Source organism: Podarcis cretensis (assembly GCF_951804945.1).
Source record: "Podarcis cretensis genome assembly, chromosome: 1".
Classification (NCBI taxonomy): Eukaryota; Metazoa; Chordata; class Lepidosauria; order Squamata; family Lacertidae; genus Podarcis; species Podarcis cretensis.
In genome coordinates, this window is record NC_137170.1 from 77,212,513 (window position 1) to 77,233,068 (window position 20,556).

Below are 20,556 nucleotides of genomic sequence, written 5' to 3' on the forward strand. Positions count from 1 at the left end.
TCTTGGATGTGTTTGAGGTTGATAGTCTTCAATCTTAATAGATCCAGGTCCTATCTTTAAATGAAATGTACATTGGGGGCACGTCCCGCTTCTTAATTATTATTTTTTAACATATATTTGTGTGGTGGCAGTGCCGTTGGTGCAACCCAACTTAGTATCCTAGGTCACATTCTGATTTCACTCGGGGTAGCAGGGAGACTTGACACATCCAGCCACTGCCCTGAAGAAACCAAGGGTGTGCTCTAGAAAATGCCCTAAATTTGTCTACAGCACACTGGGTTATCCCGGCAGCCATAGCAAGGCTTCCTTGGCAGAGAGGTCAACACAGAAAATGTACCAAAAGGTAGGCAATTTGAAGAAACACTGCTCTGGGCAACGCTTTCCCCGCAGTCACTTCTAAACCTACAACAACACCACTGGCAACTGCCGTTTCTCAGATGACAAGCGTTGCTCACATGTGGCTGCTAAAGATCCCAGGGGGGGTATTTATAAAAGAGGAGTAAAATTAGCCCATAGCATCCTGGCCAAATTCCAGTGCAGGTAATTTATTTCCTGCCTTCCTAGAATTACATGCACACACATTCTCTCTCTCTCTCTCACTCCACCCCCACCCCCTGCAGATTCAATTTATTTTATTTAGCATGGTGTGTTTATCTGCTGCTCTCCTGTCACTAAGATACTTGGTTGCTTGTAATCATTTAAAAATCTGCAGGCTGGAATCAGCCTATGCTGCTTGCTCATGCAGCTGGGAGGCGACAGCCTCCTAAAACGTTAAAGGGTAATGTAAAAAATAGTTTATCCTGTTGGTGAGTTACTGGGGATTGACAGTAGACAGGACATGTGAATCGGCTGGTGCCCCCCCCCAAAAAAAAAACCCAGTACCAAAGATATGCACAGTAATCGGAAGAGAAATGGTGAATGGTAAATCCACCCTCTGTTTACTATTATAGTAAAGGCTGAAGGAATGAAGCGATTAATGGATATGATAAATGAGCTGATTCATTAAACTCAGATTTAAAATGTGGGGTTTTTATTGGAGCGTGCAGCACACTCGATTTGGTGCTCAGTGCGGATGACAGCGCTGTTGAAAGCATTGCATGTCTCAGGATTTCAGCAGGGCGTTTATTTCCCAAAGGGAAAACAGTGCAATGTTGTTGGTTAGTCCACAGAATTGTTCGCCTTCATTTCAATATCCACAAAACAGCACACTTCTTTGAGTATGTTAATATTTATTTCAGTCAGTTGATTAGTGAACCTAGTAATAGGTGGAGAGCCCTAGCCCTTTGCAGAGAGACCACACACAATGCTTCATGCACCAAGGGTTGGGGGCAGACGGCAGGACTGCAACAAAGGAGTGAGCCAAGTGTGACAAGGGAGGCGGGTTTAAAAGCCATTAAAAGCAGGGGTGGGAATGCTGATGATGGACTCCAGTACCATCAGCCCCAGCCAGTGTGGCCAGTGGTCAGGAATGATGGGAGTTGTAGTGCAACACTACCTGGAGGGATCACAGGTTCTCTAGCCTTTCATTAGATGCCAGGGAAATACCTGTCTTTGTAATAGGTAAGTGAGCAGGGAAGTTTATAGATTCTAGGGACTAATCATAAAAAGATGAATTTTACACACCCAGACAATCCGTGTCAGCAGAGGTCCAGTGTTATCCCCAAGAGTGTTGCTTTATTTTTATTTTTGCTAATGAACAGAATTGTTGCCTTTCCCGTCCTCTAGAGGACAGAAGGGGACATGGCACCAGAAGCCCATCATCTGTAACCAAGGCAAACGGCGAAGGAGCTTGCTTTTATATGCATCTAGTATCTAATGCTCTTGTGGGAGCTTAGGGTCTTAATATGTAACATTATGCATTTATATTATGTGAGAATAAAATATAAGGTTTCCCTTCAGTGTGGAAGAATGGGGTTTAATTGTCCTCTTTACCACAGGGTCATTATTTGACTTTGGGACTTTGCTTCCAGTTCTCTGATTCAGTTCCCTATCTGCAGAATTTTCATAAAAATCAGTTTGTGGGAAAATGGGGATAGTTGCTGAATAACATTATTCCCTCCATTCTCTTTCTCCAGGGGGCTTTGCCACCTTCTCATCTTGCTTCCCAGGACTCTGCGAAGGGAAACCTACTGCTATCCTGCCAATGAGCATCTCCCAGCCATGCATGCCAGTGGCCAATGTTGGCCCAACTCGCATCTTGCCTCATCTCTACCTAGGCTCCCAGAAAGATGTCTTAAATAAGGTACATCATGTAAAGAAGAAGAAGAAGGGGAGGGAGGGAGGGAGGGAGGGAAGTGTAGCTTGCCTTAAAGAAACCCTTCTCCTTAAGACTTGGGAGAGCAGGTGGGTCACCTGTGTGGGAAACTATATCATGGGTAGGCAAACTAACCTCTGGGGGCTGGATCCAGCCCAATCGCCTTCTCAATCCGGCCCGCAGATGGTCTTTTTACATGAGTAGAATGTGTGCTTTTATTTAAAATGCATCTCTGGGTTATTTGTGGGGCATAGGAATTCATTCATTTTTTTTTCTTCAAAATATAGTCTGGCCCCCCCACAAGGTCTGAGGGACAGTGGACCAGCCCCCCACTGAAAAAGTTTGCTGACCCCTGCTGTATATTGTCTGATCAGGACAGGGGTGGGCCATTTTTGAATTGTGCAGCAAAACAGAGCTATAGACGTGAGCTCCCTTTTGAAGTGCTAAGGACATTAGCAGCAGGAGCATCAAAACTGCAACATTGACCCTGAGAGATCTTTATGACAGGGGAGCCAGCTGTTTCTTGCCAGAGCCCAGTGCCAGCCAAGCTAAAGAATAACACTGACCTCAACTCTTCCATGTCCAGCCTCAGAGCCAGAGGATGAGGTATTAAGCTTGGCATTCAACAGTGACTGATGGTGAGGTGAGGGCAAGGGAGAGTGTAGGGAACGGCAGCCCACATCTGCAAGCAAAGAACCCTTTGAGCAGGCCCCAAAATGGACAAAGATCTGCTTTGGGAGTTGGAGAGGGGAGGGAACAGGCAGCATCCTCTCAAAGGACACCAGAATGCTTGGGCTATGATATCACATCGGGGAAGAGAATTTCATTGAAAGAAAAAATAATACAAGTTAGAAGAAGAAAGAAACCGCAGTTGTTGTGAACATACCAGTGGGCACAAATCCTGGGCAGGAGAGAGCCAGTTGGGCATTCCTGCCTTGGGGGGAGGGTTAGGTAGAAGCGCCTGAACTAGAAACACTGAGAGGGGAAGGGGGAACATTTTACACAGGGAGTAGAAGGGAATGGGGGAGAAAAATGCCAGGAATGTGAGCTCTGGAGCTCGGCTGGCTCCTAGGGACCGAGGTGAGAGTTATTACACAGAGACTACTTGGAAAATGGAGCCACAGAACTCGGGGGGGGGGCATAGCATTGGGCATCAGTAGCTGAAAACAGGAGGAATGGAATATGAGTGGGAACCCCAAAGAACTTTGCTCTGGATATTTTCTGTAAAACTCTGCTTTTAGAAGTGAGTCTTGGCTTCCCTACAGAAGTCCTGCTTTTTTCATTTTGGCAGCAGCCAGTGGTTTTTACTGAATCTTCATTGACCTCAGGCAACAGTGCCCAGCTGGCGGCCCAAACAGCCCCCTCTGTGATAGCACAGCCATACATTGCAGGCTGGGCAGCCTAGTAGCCAATGGAGGAGAAAGAAGAGGAGGCAATGACATCCTCAGGGCCTCTGGAAGAGTGGGTGAAAACATCCTACACTGGACTGCCAAACATCCATTGCTTCTCTCTTTCTCTCTCTCTCTCAGGACCTGATGACCCAGAATGGGATAAGCTATGTCCTCAACGCCAGCAACTCTTGTCCCAAGCCAGATTTCATATGTGACAGTCACTTCATGCGCATTCCAGTCAATGACAATTACTGTGAGAAGCTTCTGCCCTGGCTGGACAAGTCCATTGAATTCATTGGTAAGACTGCAGACCAGCCACATTTGGGGCAGTTCATTAGTTCTTCTGGGCTGTAACCTTGGTTGCTGCAAAAGGCATCTGGGCAATAGTGGCTGCGTGGTTCATTTCCCCTCATGCACATGCACAGACTTCTGGTTTTTGTTTTTTGTTTAACTCTGATGTGTCCAAAACACTCAGTCTGCCCTTGGGAGGCACACTTTCTCCCTTTGTACAAAACAACCATCCTGTCCCCAGACAGCAAAGCTACCAAGACTGTTGTAAACCCATAGCATCACCTGAGGTATAGCTAACACCACTTGGGAGAACAGTTGCTGCTACAGAAAGAAATGCCTCTTGCTCTATCAAGGTGCTTTTCTTTATCAACAACAACTATGCTCTTTCTGGTTCCAAAGATGATTGATTAAATGAGACTGGGAGTTCAAATAGTAATTTTCTTCCTAGCAAATAGAGAGGGTGGGGAAAATAAAAAAAAGTCTCTTTAAAGCATATACTAGTGAATGGTTTGTTTTTTTAAAGAATAATAATATTAGCAACCCTTTGCAGGCCAGGAAGTCCCTCCACTATTTCTCATCAGATAAAACAGCAACATTATTGACAAGCCAAGAAGCCAAATAAACAAGTCCTGGTTTATAGCTTCCACTTCTTGGTTGCACATATTTGACTTACTTAAACCATTTAGATTTGTGTTTTTCCTCTTTATTTACTCTTCCAATTTTGTTAAAAAGCGTCTTCCTTCAGAGTCATTTCCAGAGAGGTAGCTGTGTTAGCATGCAGCAGGAAAAACAACCAAGACACTTGTGGCGCCTTAAAAGACTGACAGATTTATTACGTTCAAGCTTTTGTGAAGGGGCTTCTGGTCCACAAAAGCTTATGCTGCCATAAATCTTTGAGCCTTTGGGGCACTGCAAGTCTCTTTGTTGTTCAGAACAACGTAGATAGTAGAGTCCCAGAATATCGACCTGAAGGCTGTTTTCTTCTGCTGCAGACAAGGCCAAGGTGTCCAGCTGCCAAGTGATCGTTCACTGCCTGGCAGGGATCTCCCGATCGGCCACCATTGCCATTGCATACATCATGAAGACCATGGGGATGTCTTCAGATGATGCCTACAGGTAAGTTGCTTTCTGAAAGAGAGGGCACTAATGTTTTTCTTTGCATTTGACTTTGGGGTGTGGTTTTTTTCTTTAAAGTGGTGCCGTTTATCATGAAGCATACTTTCCATGTGTCTCGCTCAAGGGTACTGGCTAATAAGCATGAAAGAACATAGTGCCATATACATTATAGGGTTGATTCCAATCATAGTCCTACCAGGTGTAAACCCATGGAAATCAATGGACGTGACTATCTCAGGTCCATTAACTTTAGCAGGTCTAGTCTGATAATACCTTAGTTAGATACCTCCAATAATCTACCTGTGCTGTGTTTTCAGTTACTCATTTGCCAGTTTCTTCAGTGTAAGCTTACCAGGCTGGTTTGCATGACTGTCAGGCTTGTAGTTGCCACTTGAATCTCATCTGCAGGTTGGCTCCCAGCCTGTTGCCAGCTGGTCCCCATGCATGTGCCAGCAGGCTCACAGCAGACGTAAGTGTTTAGCTGTTAGTGGCAACATGCAAAAAAAGAAGGAAAAGAAAGAAAAGAAACACCTTGGTGTGACATGTGGCAGTGGCAGAATGGGGACAAGGAGCCAACATCCACAGACAGATCCCATGGCTACTGCCGTGAGTCTGAAGGTTGTCCGAAATGACCATTGCATAAACAAGGAGCAATCTTTAAAGCATCACATTACACCCCTACTCCTTGATGTCCCAGGATGTGGGGGGGGGGGGGACAGATCCAGCCGATTTCCAGTGCTGCATTGAATCATACAATTCTTGCAGCATCCCGCACCCAAATCCTTAGAAGTAAGAAAGGGCCCAGTAACAACTGCAGCTGTCTCGTTTGCCCCAACAGGTTTGTAAAAGACCGGCGTCCCTCCATCTCGCCCAACTTTAACTTCCTGGGTCAGCTCCTAGAGTATGAGAGAAGCCTGAAGCGGCTCAAGGCTCTGAAGGCCCAAGGGGAGAAGGGCGAAGGGGAATCCCAGCAAGACCAGCCAGAAGCCCCTGAAGGCTACAGGCACCAGATTCTGTCTACCTCAGAAAAGGCTGAGGAGCTATTCAGAAGCACAACCTCGGAGACCTCCTCGCTTGACTCCGAGAAGCCAGTGGGAGTCTCCAAGGTTGTCTCGCCTACAGCACTGCAACAAGGGCTCCGTGGCCTCCACTTGTCTTCGGAGCGCATCCAAGACACCAACCGGCTGAAGCGTTCCTTCTCCCTGGACATCAAGTCAGCCTACACCCCTAGCCGGAGGCAGCAGGACCCTCCAGGTCCAACAGAGGCAGGAGAAACCCCCAAGCTGTGCAAGCTGGACAGCCCATCAGGTCCCAACGGCACATGCCAGTTCTCCCCTGTCCCAGACAGCCCAGACTGGCCCAGCGGGCCCGACTTCCTCCTCGAGGCCAAAGTACGGCAGAGACGGAAGCACAGGCACCAAGCCGGCTCCCCTGCCCACGGGCTGAGCCTTAACTTCAGTGGGGTGTGCGCCATGCACAAGAGCGCCAGCGTGGAGGACAGCCTCAAGCAGACGCTTCGGGCGGGCCTCCCCGGTGTGGGGCAGCAGCCGACCGCCACCCCGGCGCCCACCGGCACTTGGGGGGTGCACTTGGAGTCCCCTGGCACCCCTTCCTCTGAGAACCCCTGGTACTTCAGCACAGACTCAGCGGCGGGCAGCAAAGGCAGCGGGAGCGGGACTCTGTTTGCCGGCGCCACCACCTACTCCTCCTTCAGCTGCAGCACAATCCAGGCGAGCTGCGAGATCAGGCTGAGGGACAAGCAGCGGGGCGAGCCGCGGGACGTGCGGCACAGCTGGCACGAGGACACCGCGGCCGAGAAGCAGTTCAAGCGCAGGAGCTGCCAGATGGAGTTCGAGGAGACCCTGTCGGAGAGCAGGTCTCGGGAAGACCTGGGCAAAATCAGCAAACAGTCTAGCTTTTCGGGCAGCATGGAAATCATTGAGGTGTCCTGACACTCACCTTGTGAGATCTGAGAGCAAGTTGCGTGTGCATCAGTGGGTGGGTGGGGAGGGGGAAGGCTGGCAAGATATTTAACTAGGGAGAGGGAAGGGGGAGGGGAGGGTATTATTTATATGCCTGTGTGCGTTTCCAAAGGGCACACATGCTGAAGCAAAGGCAAAGCTAAACGAATCCAAAGTCAAGAAACATAACGGTGCATGCTTGGTGCCCTCCCCTTTATGTTCCTACCTCCACCACCAAGGCAAAACCACACCGCATTCCCTTTGTTGGCTGGTGGAGGGTGTATTAACTCTTTAAAGCCTGGATTCCTTCCTTTCGCATGTAGTGCTCTCTCTGCCCACCCGCCCCCCCCCCAAAAGGCAGGGGGAAGGGGAGAGCTGAGGTGTAACTTCAAAGGTGGGGTGAAAGAGAAACAGGGGAGATATTAACATTGTAAAGACTTCCACTGATGTAAAAGCTTTTTTTTTCATTGAAAGAAGATTATTGTTGTTTGATCTGCAGGTTTGCAGTGGGGGAAGTCTAAAGGGAAGCAGGTTCTTTTCTTGTGAGAGTACATTAGCAACTGTTGATATTACCCACCCGCTCCCATTACAGGAGGAGAGCTTCCCTCCCGTTCCATCAGGGTGGGACATTATCTGTGGGTGGCTCCTTCCCAGATTGGGCTGCAGAAACCTGGAGGGGCTAAATTTCAATAGCTTCCCTAGGTGTGTCCCCCCCTTCCCATACTGAGCATGCTCCTCTTGTGTTTCTCTGGCTAGAATTCTTAAATGCTGCACTGCGGCAGCCCTATACATATATAAATATATATTATATATAATATAAGAGAGAGAGAGAGAAACACAAAGAAAAAAGTTTAAATGGTTTTACTACAGTTTTTATTGAGACAAATAATATTTCAACTTTTCTTTTTAATTTATTTGAAGCTTTTCATTCTGGCAATGATTTTCAGACAATGTAGGGGCGGTACTTATCAGCTCTATTTTTACTGTGTATGGTATTTAAATCTGAAACACGAGTTTCAAAGCAATATCCTAGGCCTGCGGCTCCTTCTGTAACTCACGTCAGTGACGCAGACACCCCAAAAAGTGGGATGAGAAATCTGTGTGTGTGTGTGTGTGTGTGAGAGAGAGAGAGAGAGAGAGAGAATGCATGTGCGTGCACTTTTATTTAAAAAGAAAAGTGAGAAAATGTTCAACACAAACTGAGCCAGGAATCCTTCTTAATGTTTCTTTACTTCCTACACCTGTCGCATCTGCAATCAAAGCCATAAAACCTTTCTCTTCCTGGGTCTGGGTGGAGTATCACGGGGTTCCTTTATAAGAGAAGGAGAGTCCTGTTCTAAAGTCAGGAAGGGGCATCAAGAGAGCTTGATGAGTATTGGGTTTTCTTTTTAATTTTCTCTCTAGAGGAAATGTATTGGACCTGAGGGTTAAATTCCCAGAGGCTGAGTCCCTTTCCAGCAGCCCAGGATATCTCCCAGATGAATGATGGTGACAAATAGGCCATTCCCTGCCCTTCCGAAGGGGGGTGGATTATGGCGAATGGCCATTCAGATGCTGCTCTTTTCAAATAGTGTTCAACCCAGTCTCCATCAGGTTTTGTGGAAGGGGTTAGGGGGATACTTGATGCCTAAAACCTTGGCAAAGGATGGCTTTAGCCAGCTGAATGCATTCTATTATTGTGGTACTAGAGGGGGGGAAATCATTGAAGGTTCTTAGGGATCCATCCCACTGTAAGGAAGTGTCCACTTACTGCTGCAAGCAGGAATTTCTTCCCAGCTTCAGTTCTCCATCATAAATTTGTGCCTACTCTGAAGTACATGTTCACTTTCTATCAGGGAGCTGCTGCCATACAGAGACTTCATAACGAATGCAAATCAGCCAATGAGAAAACAGTCCAAAGACAAATATAAAGACCAGTAAAAGACCAAACTGAACAGCCTTTTGAGAAAGGAAGTTCTAGGAAAGATAGAAAGTATTTCAGCTGTAGTGCAAAGGACCCACTGATCCATTCCCAGCTCTCCCACATTCAGCAGTCATCTTCCAACTGATGAGTTCACAAGGAGATTAGCTTGGCTATAGAACCTATTTGTCTTATCATTGAGAAATAGGGTTCATTGGCTGTGATATTACCTACAAAAGAAACCTAGTCCTGAGATCCCCACTGGCATACTTCATGGGGGAATGGTTGGCTGTAAGAAATCCTCCTGGCACAGGATTTCTTTTCCTTTTTTCAGAGATAGGGAAGAAAGATTCTCCCGAAACTTTTCTAAAGATATACACCAAAAGACAGAGAAGAGGACAGGGTTAACCCAAGGTATTTTGACCCTTGAAATGGATAATCCATATCTTCCCACCTCATCCCAATGGTAAAAAGTATAAGAATAAAGTACACCACTTATGTCACTCTTTAATGGCAGAAATCTGCTGCCTGAAGTGGCTGCTTCTTTCCGTTTCATATTGGGGGTGGCCCTGGATGAGGATGAGCTGGAGTCTGTTCCCCCTAGTTGAACTAAGGCAGCCTTGCCCACCCTAGGGTTCCCAGGTCTTGTTGGGATGATGAGAGATGTAATCCAACAACCCCTGGGGTCAGGGGAAGGCTGAACCGAAGGGCAGGTTGAAACATGATGGTCTTTTTTTGTGTAGTTGCTAGGAAGGTTGCTGTGCAGTGAAGGCTCTCTACAGAGGTGGTAACATTTGTAAATCACCAACTGTGCAGATGGGCCCAATCACATGGAGAGTCGAACCCCAGCGAATCACGTTCATGGTTGCAATCTGTCCATGTGATTGGACTGATCTACATGGTATGTAGCTGTGAAATATTACCATTCTTGCACAACGCTGCTGCACAAAGTATTTTTTGGAGGCCACGTTGTTCACATTGGTCTCTTGTTCTGCTCCAAGTGATGGCCTCAGCAGTATGGTCACTCCAACCCACAAGGCAAAGGTCTAGGTTCCAGCAGGTACTAAGCTGGCAAGGCAAGGTCTAGGTTCTGGCAAGGCGAGAGCGCCCTGGACAGCAGGCTGGAGACTCAGAGCAGAGCTCAGATGTTGTCTCGGCACTATTCAGCCTCATGCTGAACCTTATGTAGGAGCTGCAGCTCTGTGTAACCAACTCTACTTTGGGTGAGAGGATTCTCATTTAAAGGGGCCCATCCTGCTTTGACAGGCAAATGGATCCAATGGAGTTAGGGAGACTCTAGTTGCATGAGGGCTTCTAGAGTCCTTCAGGTCAGAGGAGGGCACTGTGTCCATCTTGGGCCAAAAAGGTGCTGCAACAACGGGCTTCTGCTGCGCCAGTGTTTCTGGTTAGTATGGACATTTGCAGCTGACCAAGGGTCGATCCCTCTCACATTCTGAATATTTGGCCTCATCCCCCAAAGTTTGGGAGTCTGACCCTGGGGGCTTGAGCAGGAGAATGAGTTAGCAAATCAGTAGAGTGTTGATAATTCAGCTAATAGGGCAAAGGTTCCCAGTCAAAAACAGAAAAGTGGGAGGGAAGAACATTTTCGCTCTTTGGCCACACTGGTCTTCTTCCCTTTTGAGGAGTAGCAACACATTCCCTCAACAGCTCCTGGCAGAGGCACTGCAATGCTGCTTCCTTCTTTTGGAACACAGGCCTAGAGCCATCTCTCTTAAAGCCGAAAGCACATTTTTCTCTTTGTGTAACTGATTTTGCATTTGCTCCTTTCTTATCACATGCTGGTTTTTTGAGCCAATACCTCAGGGTTGTTTGTGTAGCTTTTAAATGAGAAAAAAAATTATTTGAGATAAAAGCAACTTCATTTCTTTTCCCATTTTCTTTCTTGTTGAAATGTGATTTTTTTACAAAAATAAAAAATCCTACACAAGACAAAAAATAAATAAAAATCTCAGGTTCAGAGCTTACCAACACAAACCACAGGGAGCAGCAATATGATGTTTTTGCATCAGATTGTCTGTTTCCTGACTGTAACAATTGCTGTCTGTACTCTACCAAGACATAAGGTAGAGACCTCATGATACTTATTTTACCAAAATATTTTCATATTAGATGCTGCAAGCTCAGAAGTGATCCGACTGACCTGCATAGTATTTTGAAAGTAGCATGACAGAGTAGTAGGGGCTGGGGGAAGTGGAATAGGATAAACATGGGTAACCTAGGTTGAGAGTTTCTTTTTGATCCCTCTTCACATCTTCAACCATAACTTAATGTATCTGGGTGCTTAATGTATATTGATGCTTTCAGATGCTTTAAGTTCAGAATCCTCATTTCCTCCAGTAGATTGCATCCAAAGGGTGGATTAACCCTTTAGCAGCATGAAACTCCATGTTTTAAACCAGTGTTTCTCAAACTTTGGTCCCCAGCTGTTGTTGGACTACAACTCCCATCATCCCTGACCGCTGGTCCTGCTAGCTAGGGATGATGGGGACCCAAGTTTGAGAAACACTTAATCCTGTGCCTCTTTTCCTGTGGAACCAACAGGAGAATAGCATTCAGACATGCAGGTGATTAGAACAGATATTGCTGCAGGGCAGAACAGTTCATAATGGAGCACTGCTTTCATAAATGGTATGCAGTAGACATGAAGGATGAAATCTATAAGGCTGTTAAGCAATCCAGTCTTCAGCAGTCACTCCCCAGCAACTCTGCTTTTCACAACTAAATTGCTGTCCTAGGTTGGTTGTTGTTGTTGTCCACAAGGAATTAAAAACAGTCACTTGGAAAGTTCACAGATCATTGGCACTGCAGTGTTCAGCATGTCCCTTGGGAATTTTTACAGGGATTACCTGGAAAATCCTATCTCTTTTCAGTGTCTGCTGCCATCTTTGCCGTGACACAATGTGCTACTTGCACTCTGTGAATACCAAGGGCCCTTGAGATCTGTTCTGTGTTACAAGTGTAGCAGTGTTTGGTGCAGAAAATACCACAAGGACAAATTCGTGACAGCTACTGAACACTTGAAATTTATACAAAAGTGCTGCAGTCCATTCTGTCAGACAAAAACTTTCTCAGTTCACAATCTGATTTCAGCCAGTGCTGCAAAGTCAATTCTTACAGTATATGCTAGCAACTAATAGCATCAGTGGGGAAGGCCAAAAATGAATGGTTTCTTGCTCTGAAGAGCTGCCACCTGCTGTCATTTCAGAGCAATCACTCCTCCAGAATTAAAAGGTGGGGAAGAATATGTGGGTATTCAGGCTAGCATTCCCAGCAAGCTGCAAAATTGCCAACAGTTCCCTTCAGCAGGAAAAAAAAAGTGGGCCAATCTGAGTGGGGGGAGGAATTTCTAGGACAATTGGTGGAGATTGAAGTGAAAATCTGGGGGTTTTCTCAAATGCAGAGAATATCAAGAAAAGAAGAGCAATTTAAAATAGTGAAAGACACAGTCTTAATCTTCACCCTTCTTATGAAAATCAAATTTGCATTTTCTATTTCCTTTCTAACCGTGTTAGAAGCCATATTTGGCTATTTTCCATAGCCCTATGTGGAATGTATCCTGCAGGAGATAATCTACCATTGCCTTCTATTGAAAACATCAGAAAAATGCCATTATGCTTGTCTTAGTTGAACTCAAAAGGCATCTTTGCCTTGTCTTTATTGGGATCAGGTTAAGCCCACAGGTGACCTAGAACAGCTTTTCCTGAAAATATTATTAGCTGTTTAACTAAGGGTTGCCATATTTCAAAAAATGAAAATCCAGCCACAAAAGTTGTTGAGCTTCTTTTGCTAAATTTCAAGCTTTTTTAAAGGAAATTGGCCAAAATCTACATGTCCAACATGGGCTGCCATATGGCTGGCCAAATCCCAGCTATGTCTGGAAAATTCTGGACGTATGGCAACCCTAGTTGAACCCACCAGTTCTTATCAGTCAGGAAATTGCTCCAGGGGACCTCCGACTTCAATTCTAATCTGATGTTCATGCTTCAACTACACAGTTATCTGCCACAGAATTATTGCCAACTCAGTAGCAGAATGCAGGCGAACCAAAGCCCCCATGTGAGAACTCAGAAGTAGGAATCTAGGGCCTGCAAATAGGTTCTGCTCACGGACAATCAGAATTATATGAAAACATTTTATTTGCTGTGAGACAAGTGTCTTCCGGGATGCAAATAAGGTCTTTAAGATTTATTGAAAAGGTAAGGCAAAAAACAACCACCCCACTATAAAACAACCACCCTCTGGCACAACAACCTGGCCTTGCGTACGATGTCAATGAAATATCCCAGGAACTTTTTTGAAAATTCCTCATAAATCCAAGCTCTAGTGTTTGTGGGACAATGCAGGTTCACTGAGTTCATAATGCAAGTTTGCAGTTTGCTTTCATGGCAGATTCTGGAGAAGTATCATTTTCCTGCCTCTTAACCCTCAAGCTTAAAAAACAAAAAGTGGTGGAGATGTGCTGTTTTGACCTCACTTGAGATGCAAAACACTAAGGCTGGCACCACCCAGGTCTATGGTGAATTTCTGGCTTGCAGCACCTTCTCTTTGCAACAGCAACAAAAATAGGTTGAGTTTCCCTCCCGCTTTGTAAGTCTGTGCTATGTTTCTTTGACCCTCCACCTCTTTTGTCATCTGCGCTCTCTGGTTTTATTTATTTTCCCTTTTCCCTGTGTTTCTTCCTGTAGCCATATGCTCTTGTTCTGTCTCCTCTCCTGGATGCCATCCCTTTAAAAGGAGGTATTTTCTGCCTTCCTCCTGATCCTAATGCTAATGATAATAAGCTATCAATGTTGTAATTGCAATGTATGAATTATAGATTTAAGTATTTATTATTATTATTATTATTATTATTATTATTATTATTATGTAATTTTACTTCTATGTACGTTGATCTTTGTTTCTCTGTTGTGAGTATATGCAGAACATTTCCATCTCCAACTGCCCTTTTGCCTTCCCTGACTCCTTGTAGGTAGTGGCTGGTCAGTACTATGGCACACCAGGTTGTTAGATGTTATAAGGAGGAACAGATCAGTTCTTGTGGAGTTTGGAAAGGTGTGGAGTAGCTATCTCTATTCCACGGAAGTTTCTAGGGAGCAACAGAAGAGTTCCAAAATGATTTCAAATTATTAAAGATACAGAATCAACATATTCCACATTTTCTTCATCCTAGAGCAGTGATGGCCAAACTTGGCCCTCCAGCTGCTTTGGGACTACAACTCCTATCATCCCTAGCTAATAGGACCAGTGGTCAGGGATGACGGGAATTGTAGTCCCAAAACAGCTGGTGGGCCAAGTTTGGCCATCACTGTCCTAGAGCTTGTCTGCACTGCAAAAAACGTTTCAGTGCAACGTCTTCCCAAACCCTAACCCCCCCCCACAAGTAGCCCTAAGAATTATAGTGCAATGACCACATTTCAGTAGTCCAGATTTCTCCCTAGAGATATAAAAAAACAAACAAGCCTGCATCTGTGCCCGATGATGAAGCATTTTGTTTCCAAATCCTATCATAAAAACTCTGAGTTTGATAGCACTGTGCTCTAGAATTTTCAGCCACCTCAAGAAGTGGAATTACGTTGGTCCAAACAGACCGGAAGAGATTTAAATGCTTATGATTTCCTTAGAAGTAAGGACATTTCCACACAGGAATCTTAAAGGAGTTCTTGCTTCAGTTGCTTTGTTACGCTAACACAAAATTCTCCCTCTTCCACATTAATAGTGATCAGAGATTCATATCACTAATGAGAAAGTTCAAAGGTGAATTAAGATTAAATTATTACTGAAATTATTGTCCTAGTAAAACTAAAAGCACAATATAATTTATACAAAGTTCCAGGTCATGAACAAGTCTCCAAAACACCCCCTGATAAATGGGCTGAGGCCTTTTCCTGTATGAGAAAGAGCTGTCCATGTTCCGTCACAAATTTCTCAAGGAATTTAGGATGACAGAAACTATCAGGCACAACCCCTGTGTGTTTAGGTATCATCTGGTGACTCATGTCTCAACATTCCTATATTGCTAAACACATTTTCCTTCCCAGCATTGGAAAGAAATGTCAGTATTACTGAAAACTCCAGTGAACAAAAAGACTTATTTGTCTCCTGTAAAGACACCTCTGTGCCACAGTACTTTCCTAGCCAACCTTGGTAGGAATCAGTTTAAGGTGAGATTATTAAGAATAGCCATCAAACAGACTATATTTGCAATGCAAAAGACACAAAAGGTGGAGGAAGAGAGGTGCAGAATGAGGTCTTTCCATTGCAGTATCTTACATTTATTTATTGTTGCTCAGAATTCTTTTGGAAGGAGTAGAGAAACTGAGTTACCTATATTCTCAGGAGGCATACGTAGAATCCCTTTTTGGTCTCTTGTCTTCAGAGCCATGTTTTTATCCCAGGTCTCCTGTCTTGCAAACATTCACAGACAAAGATTGATTAGGGGCGAGTTGTTGGAACCCCCTAATCCAGGCGCAGAGCGGAAGGTCTTAGTCTGTGGGGAAATCTTCATACACAAGAAGTGAATAGGTCTCAAACTGAGCAGTTCAGTATCAAAGGTTGCCCTTGGAAGGCTGGGGAATGAGTTTTGAAGTCCCTGTGCTTTCTAGGATTGAATTCCGAGTACTGTCCAGGGTGGGCTACAAGTTGGGTGGGATGGGGTGGGGAATAGACTTCTTGCATCTAGTCTGTGAGTTCGTTCCCTCTCTCATGAGTCATGATAACCAAAATGCACCCCCTTCTGCCTGCTAAAGGAATGCTGACATTGGATGTTGCCTGGCAGGACTAAGTGGTGCACTCTGCCCCGGCTTTGACTTTATTTATTTATTACTGGAGGCTGTAAACAGCAGTGCTTTTTTACCCTCTCTTTCTTTTCCTTTCTTTTGTATTTGGGAACAATGTGTTGTAATAAATTCCTAATAGATGTTTTAACAGCCAGTGTCAGTTTTGTTCTTTAATGATGTGTGTGTGTGTGTGTGTGTGTGTGTGGAGTGACAAGGGAGGGAGAAAAGGGGGAGGGAGTGATGAGAGCATTCATAGGGGATCACAATAAAGCTGATGGGAGCAATGGTCAGGTCAGCTAAAACAACAGTATTTTACTGTTCCAACCAAGAAAGCCCACATTCTGCCATAGAACCAGTGCCGGGATGTGAATAGGGACAGCCTTCCCCAGCCTGATGTCTTCCAGTTATTTTGGATAGCTCCGTTGGTAGAGTATGAGACACTCAGTCTTGGGGTCTTCTGCATTGCAGGGGGTTGGACTAGATGATCCTCGTGGTCCCTTCCAAGTCTTCAATTCTGTTATTCTGCATCTCCCATCAGCCCCACCCAGTTGGCAAAGGCTGGAATAGGGATGCTTGAGAAATGCAATCTCTGGAGATTTCTATATGACACTGTTTTAGAAATTCCCAGGGGACCCCATTTAAGAGGTAGACATACAGGAAGACTCAGGAAATCACCTCAAGACACTTTATCTCTGATCTAAAAGGCTCCCAGCAGACACACAAATGAAGGCCAGGACACACATAATGGTCAGGCTGGAAGCCCCTAGCAAAGATTAAGCAATGGTCTTTATAGGGTAGGATAAGTTACGTTTAGGCTTTGTCCAGACTGAGCATGCCCATTCCAGAACCTTCTAACTAGCTCAAATACTGACCAATCATAAAACTTCGCCCCATATATCAGAACCAATTACAGAACATCAACCCACTTAACATAGCACCACACCTAGAATGTTCCCCCCAACTCCACTTCCCATCCAAGTTCACACAAAGTTTACCTAAAAAGAGACTTGTCTTAACAGTAGAAAAAGCCATTTCCCCACCCCCACCCCCTTACACAAAACCAGATCTGCACCTCCCAGACTTCTCTGAATTTCGTGACAGTTTGCCACCATTTCAGTGGCAACAACCTGCTGCATAATGGTGGGATGGAAGTTGCCCCGCAGGCTGAAGGTTTTGTACCTGCGCAGCTGGGGATGGTTACAAACATGTAGGAAGAAAGCATGATGAATTCTATATTGGTATGGTACACTGAGCTATAGGCAGGTACAAGTTAGGGAACGCATTGAAGCTTAGAAGAGGAAATTGGTTCTTAGAACTATCCAGATAAATATTTAAAGTGCTATATTTAAAAAGAAACCCATGTCCACAAACAAAAACGGGTAAGATTGAAAACAAAAGAATACAAATGCACGATGGCTTAAATGCTAACTAGAGATAACTGGTGAATAAGGAGGCATGGACCAATTATTTATTTATTAGCTATAAATATTTATGCCTCACCTTTCCGTGAATCATGCCCAAGGCAGCCAAAAGCAGCAGTAGATACAAAAAATCAATAAAACAATTATGGTTGTATCAGGACGGGATGATGGAGTTAACCAGAAGGCATTGCCCACTTTTAAGTGTGTGAGAGATCCACATAAAAACACCCAGACAGAAGTTCCCTTAATTCGAATAAATTTAAAGGAGCTGACACAAAATTACAGTGAAAAAATAGTTTTGAGACCTGACATTCGCCATATGTTTGGTCCCAATATTCGGAAAGGTTTCCATATCCACCTAAAATAAGTTTGTTTTAGTGGCTCTAAAACAGAGGTGGCTGTCCTGTGGCTGTCAGGTGTTATTGGCTTCCATCAGCCTCAGTCATGTGTATTGAGAAAATTAAATTGGATTTTATCTATATAAGCATACAAAGAAAATAAAATTGGTTCCAGAGACTAATAGACACAACAAAAATCACTCAGGAATTACTTTCCACAGAGCACGTTTTTTTGTTACCATAAGCCTAACTTTGCTTTACTGTAATTACCACAAGGTCTAAGCACTGAAGATTCAGACTGTCCTTTAACTCCCTCAAAATCTGCACTGGCACAAAATGCAGAACGTATACATTGGATAATAATCCCAAAGTGTCTCGAAAATATCCTATTGCATTCCACAGTGACACTGAGTTATCCCCCAGTCACCGTGATAAGATGCCATTAATAAGCCTACTTCCCTATTGCATTGTGGGCTAGTCTCAGGAGAGACAAAGGATAAGAGTTCCTGTAGACTAAAAAAATTAAGAAATGGACTCTGTTAGTCTACACACCTTCTGTTAAACCTCTGCAGTCAAACCAACTGCAGATGTCTTGGCAGCTGCCCTTCCTCTAGGTTCAACCTGGGTGGTCAAGAAGGGGAATCTTGTTCCATAGCCAGTTTGTGTCTGTCACATGGCCCAGGCTTTTTCATCACATTGGACAAATGATTGCACTTGTGCTAGCTCCAGTCCAACACTACTATCATGATACCCATCTCCGGTATAACAGTAGGGGCCAAGGAATAGCACAGATTGAGAGGGGGAACTGAACTTGTTCTCTTTGCAAAAGGGCCTGAGGAGCTTTGCACTTCATCAATGGACACCAGGAGCACACAAATTTCACAGAGCTAAGAAGGGAAATGGGGAAGCAGGTGGCGCTGTGGGTTAAAGCCTCAGCGCCTAGGACTTGCCGATCGAAAGGTCGGCGGTTCGAATCCCTGCGGCGGGGTGCGCTCCCGCTGCTCGGTCCCAGCGCCTGCCAACCTAGCAGTTCGAAAGCACCTCCAGGTGCAAGTAGATAAATAGGGACCGCTTACCAGCGGGAAGGTAAACAGCGTTTCTGTGTGCGGCTCTGGCTCGCCAGAGCAGCGATGTCACGCTGGCCACGTGACCCGGAAGTGTCTCCGGACAGCGCTGGCCCCTGGCCTCTTAAGTGAGATGGGCGCACAACCCCAGAGTCTGTCAAGACTGGCCCGTACGGGCAGGGGTACCTTTACCTTTAAGAAGGGAAATTGGCAGAAAGTTCATGAAAGAACAGCACATTGCTATGGGCAGGGTGTACGCCATTTCTGGTGTATTGCATTTTTGTGGCAAGAGGATTGCAAGACTCAGTAAGTGTTCTCCAGCTGCAATGGTAGAGCAAGAAGGAAGACATTTCTTCAAAGTCTGTGTAAATAAATAAAACCAAAACACTTTGTGAAATGGCACAGGCATAGACAAAGTGTAGTCATTAGTCATGCTGTTGTGGGCAGTGTTCAATAGGTGGCCCTGACACTTGCAGAGCCATGAGCCATGTTCCACATTCCACACTGCACCACACCCAGGGACAAAATCCTGCAGTTTGAGAACACTTGAGAAATTTAACAAAATCAGAAACGGAACTGCTAGTTCTAGCAAGGACAATCAAAACTCGCTGCAGCAAATCAGCGGCTACTTTGTATTTATTCCCTTTTAAAAAAACAAATCCCAAAGACTGACCTGTGAACACATTCACATTGCTACTGTGTGTAACAAAAATAGATCCCACTGGAAAATGGATCGTTGATCGTCTTCAGAAATCCCTAGACAGCTGTGCTTAAAGAATGCTGCAAGTGGATTTTCGCAGAGCAGTGACAAAGGCAGCCTCCTGTGTAGCAGATCTTCAAAAGGTTGGTAATCTTGGAATGGCTGGCTGCAATGCATCAAAGGCCTTTGATTAATGGCCTTAGATTCTGCATAAGGGGTGGGCAACTTGCCTGCCAACGTGCTGATCCCAACTCCACCTCTGGCAAGAATTGAGCTAGTGCCCTTATGCAGCTTTGAAGGGGAGCCTGGCTCAGGCAGAGATCTGGGTTGCTGCCCGAGTCTCCCCCCACCCATTAAATTATTTCCAAGCATTGCTAGTACTGCTAGTTTGTTAACCAGCTACAGTACTTGGCAAAGGAGGCCTTGCAACGCTCTCCCCTGCCTATTTATGCAGACTTTGTGACAAATATATAGCAGTGAGGAATCCAAAGGTTCTGCAGCATAATGAAGTGGCAAGAGGTGACCAATCTAGGTCACCTATTTTATTGTCATGAACCTTTGAGCTGCATGTATTTCTAAAAGATTTGTGGACCTCCCTTTTGGAATTCAGCCCATAGCAAGAGCCTCTGAAATGTATTCAGTCTGAGCATGCTTCCTCAGGCAGAAATACCACTGAATTCATTGGGGCTTACTCCCAAGCAAAAGCGCATAGGATCACAGTCTTCATATGTTTTCCTCTCTGTTCAAAAATCCTGTTTGGCCTCTTCCCAAACCCAACTTGTATACTATATATATATGTATAGCAATTTAAGCCTCATGGTTGATTCTATAATTTATAATTAAGTTTATCCTTCCTTGACTCTGCTGGGCAATACTTCATGGGGACAAAGCAGAGTGGTGCTCAGTCTGGGCACACAGAACAGCAAGCAATCAACATGGTAAAACCACACCAACATGGTATCCACAGGGGATATGATTTCCGAAGAAGAAGAGGAGGAGGGGGAGGAGGAGGAGGAGGAGGAGTTTGGATTTGATATCCCGCTTTATCACTACCCTAAGGAGTCTCAAAGCGGCTAACAATCTCCTTTCCCTTCCTCCCCCACAACAAACACTCTGTGAGGTGAGTGGGGCTGAGAGACTTCAAAGAAGTGTGACTAGCCCAAGGTCACCCAGCAGCTGCATGTGGAGGAGCGGAGACACGAACCCGGTTCCCCAGATTACAAGACTACTGCTCTTAACCACTACACCACACTGGCTCTGAATGCTCCCCCATGCAAACAGAAAGCTAGCACATCCAGGACAAAGATTCTTGGCCAGCTCCTT

The 20,556-nt window shown here is 45.1% G+C and overlaps 1 protein-coding gene across 3 annotated transcripts in view; it reads left to right on the forward strand.

The window, feature by feature from the left end:
• DUSP8 (dual specificity phosphatase 8) overlaps window positions 1-15,858 on the forward strand; it is an 83,589-nt gene extending 67,731 nt beyond the window's left edge. For all 3 annotated transcript variants that reach the window (XM_079970510.1, XM_079970511.1, XM_079970512.1), the window contains 4 exons: window positions 2,076-2,242; window positions 3,784-3,943; window positions 4,929-5,052; window positions 5,891-15,858. In XM_079970510.1, the coding sequence (XP_079826636.1) occupies window positions 2,076-2,242; window positions 3,784-3,943; window positions 4,929-5,052; window positions 5,891-7,004 (1,565 nt within the window). In that variant the 3' untranslated portion in view covers window positions 7,005-15,858. The remainder of the gene's footprint in view (window positions 1-2,075; window positions 2,243-3,783; window positions 3,944-4,928; window positions 5,053-5,890) is intronic.
• The last annotated feature ends 4,698 nt before the right edge of the window (window positions 15,859-20,556 follow it).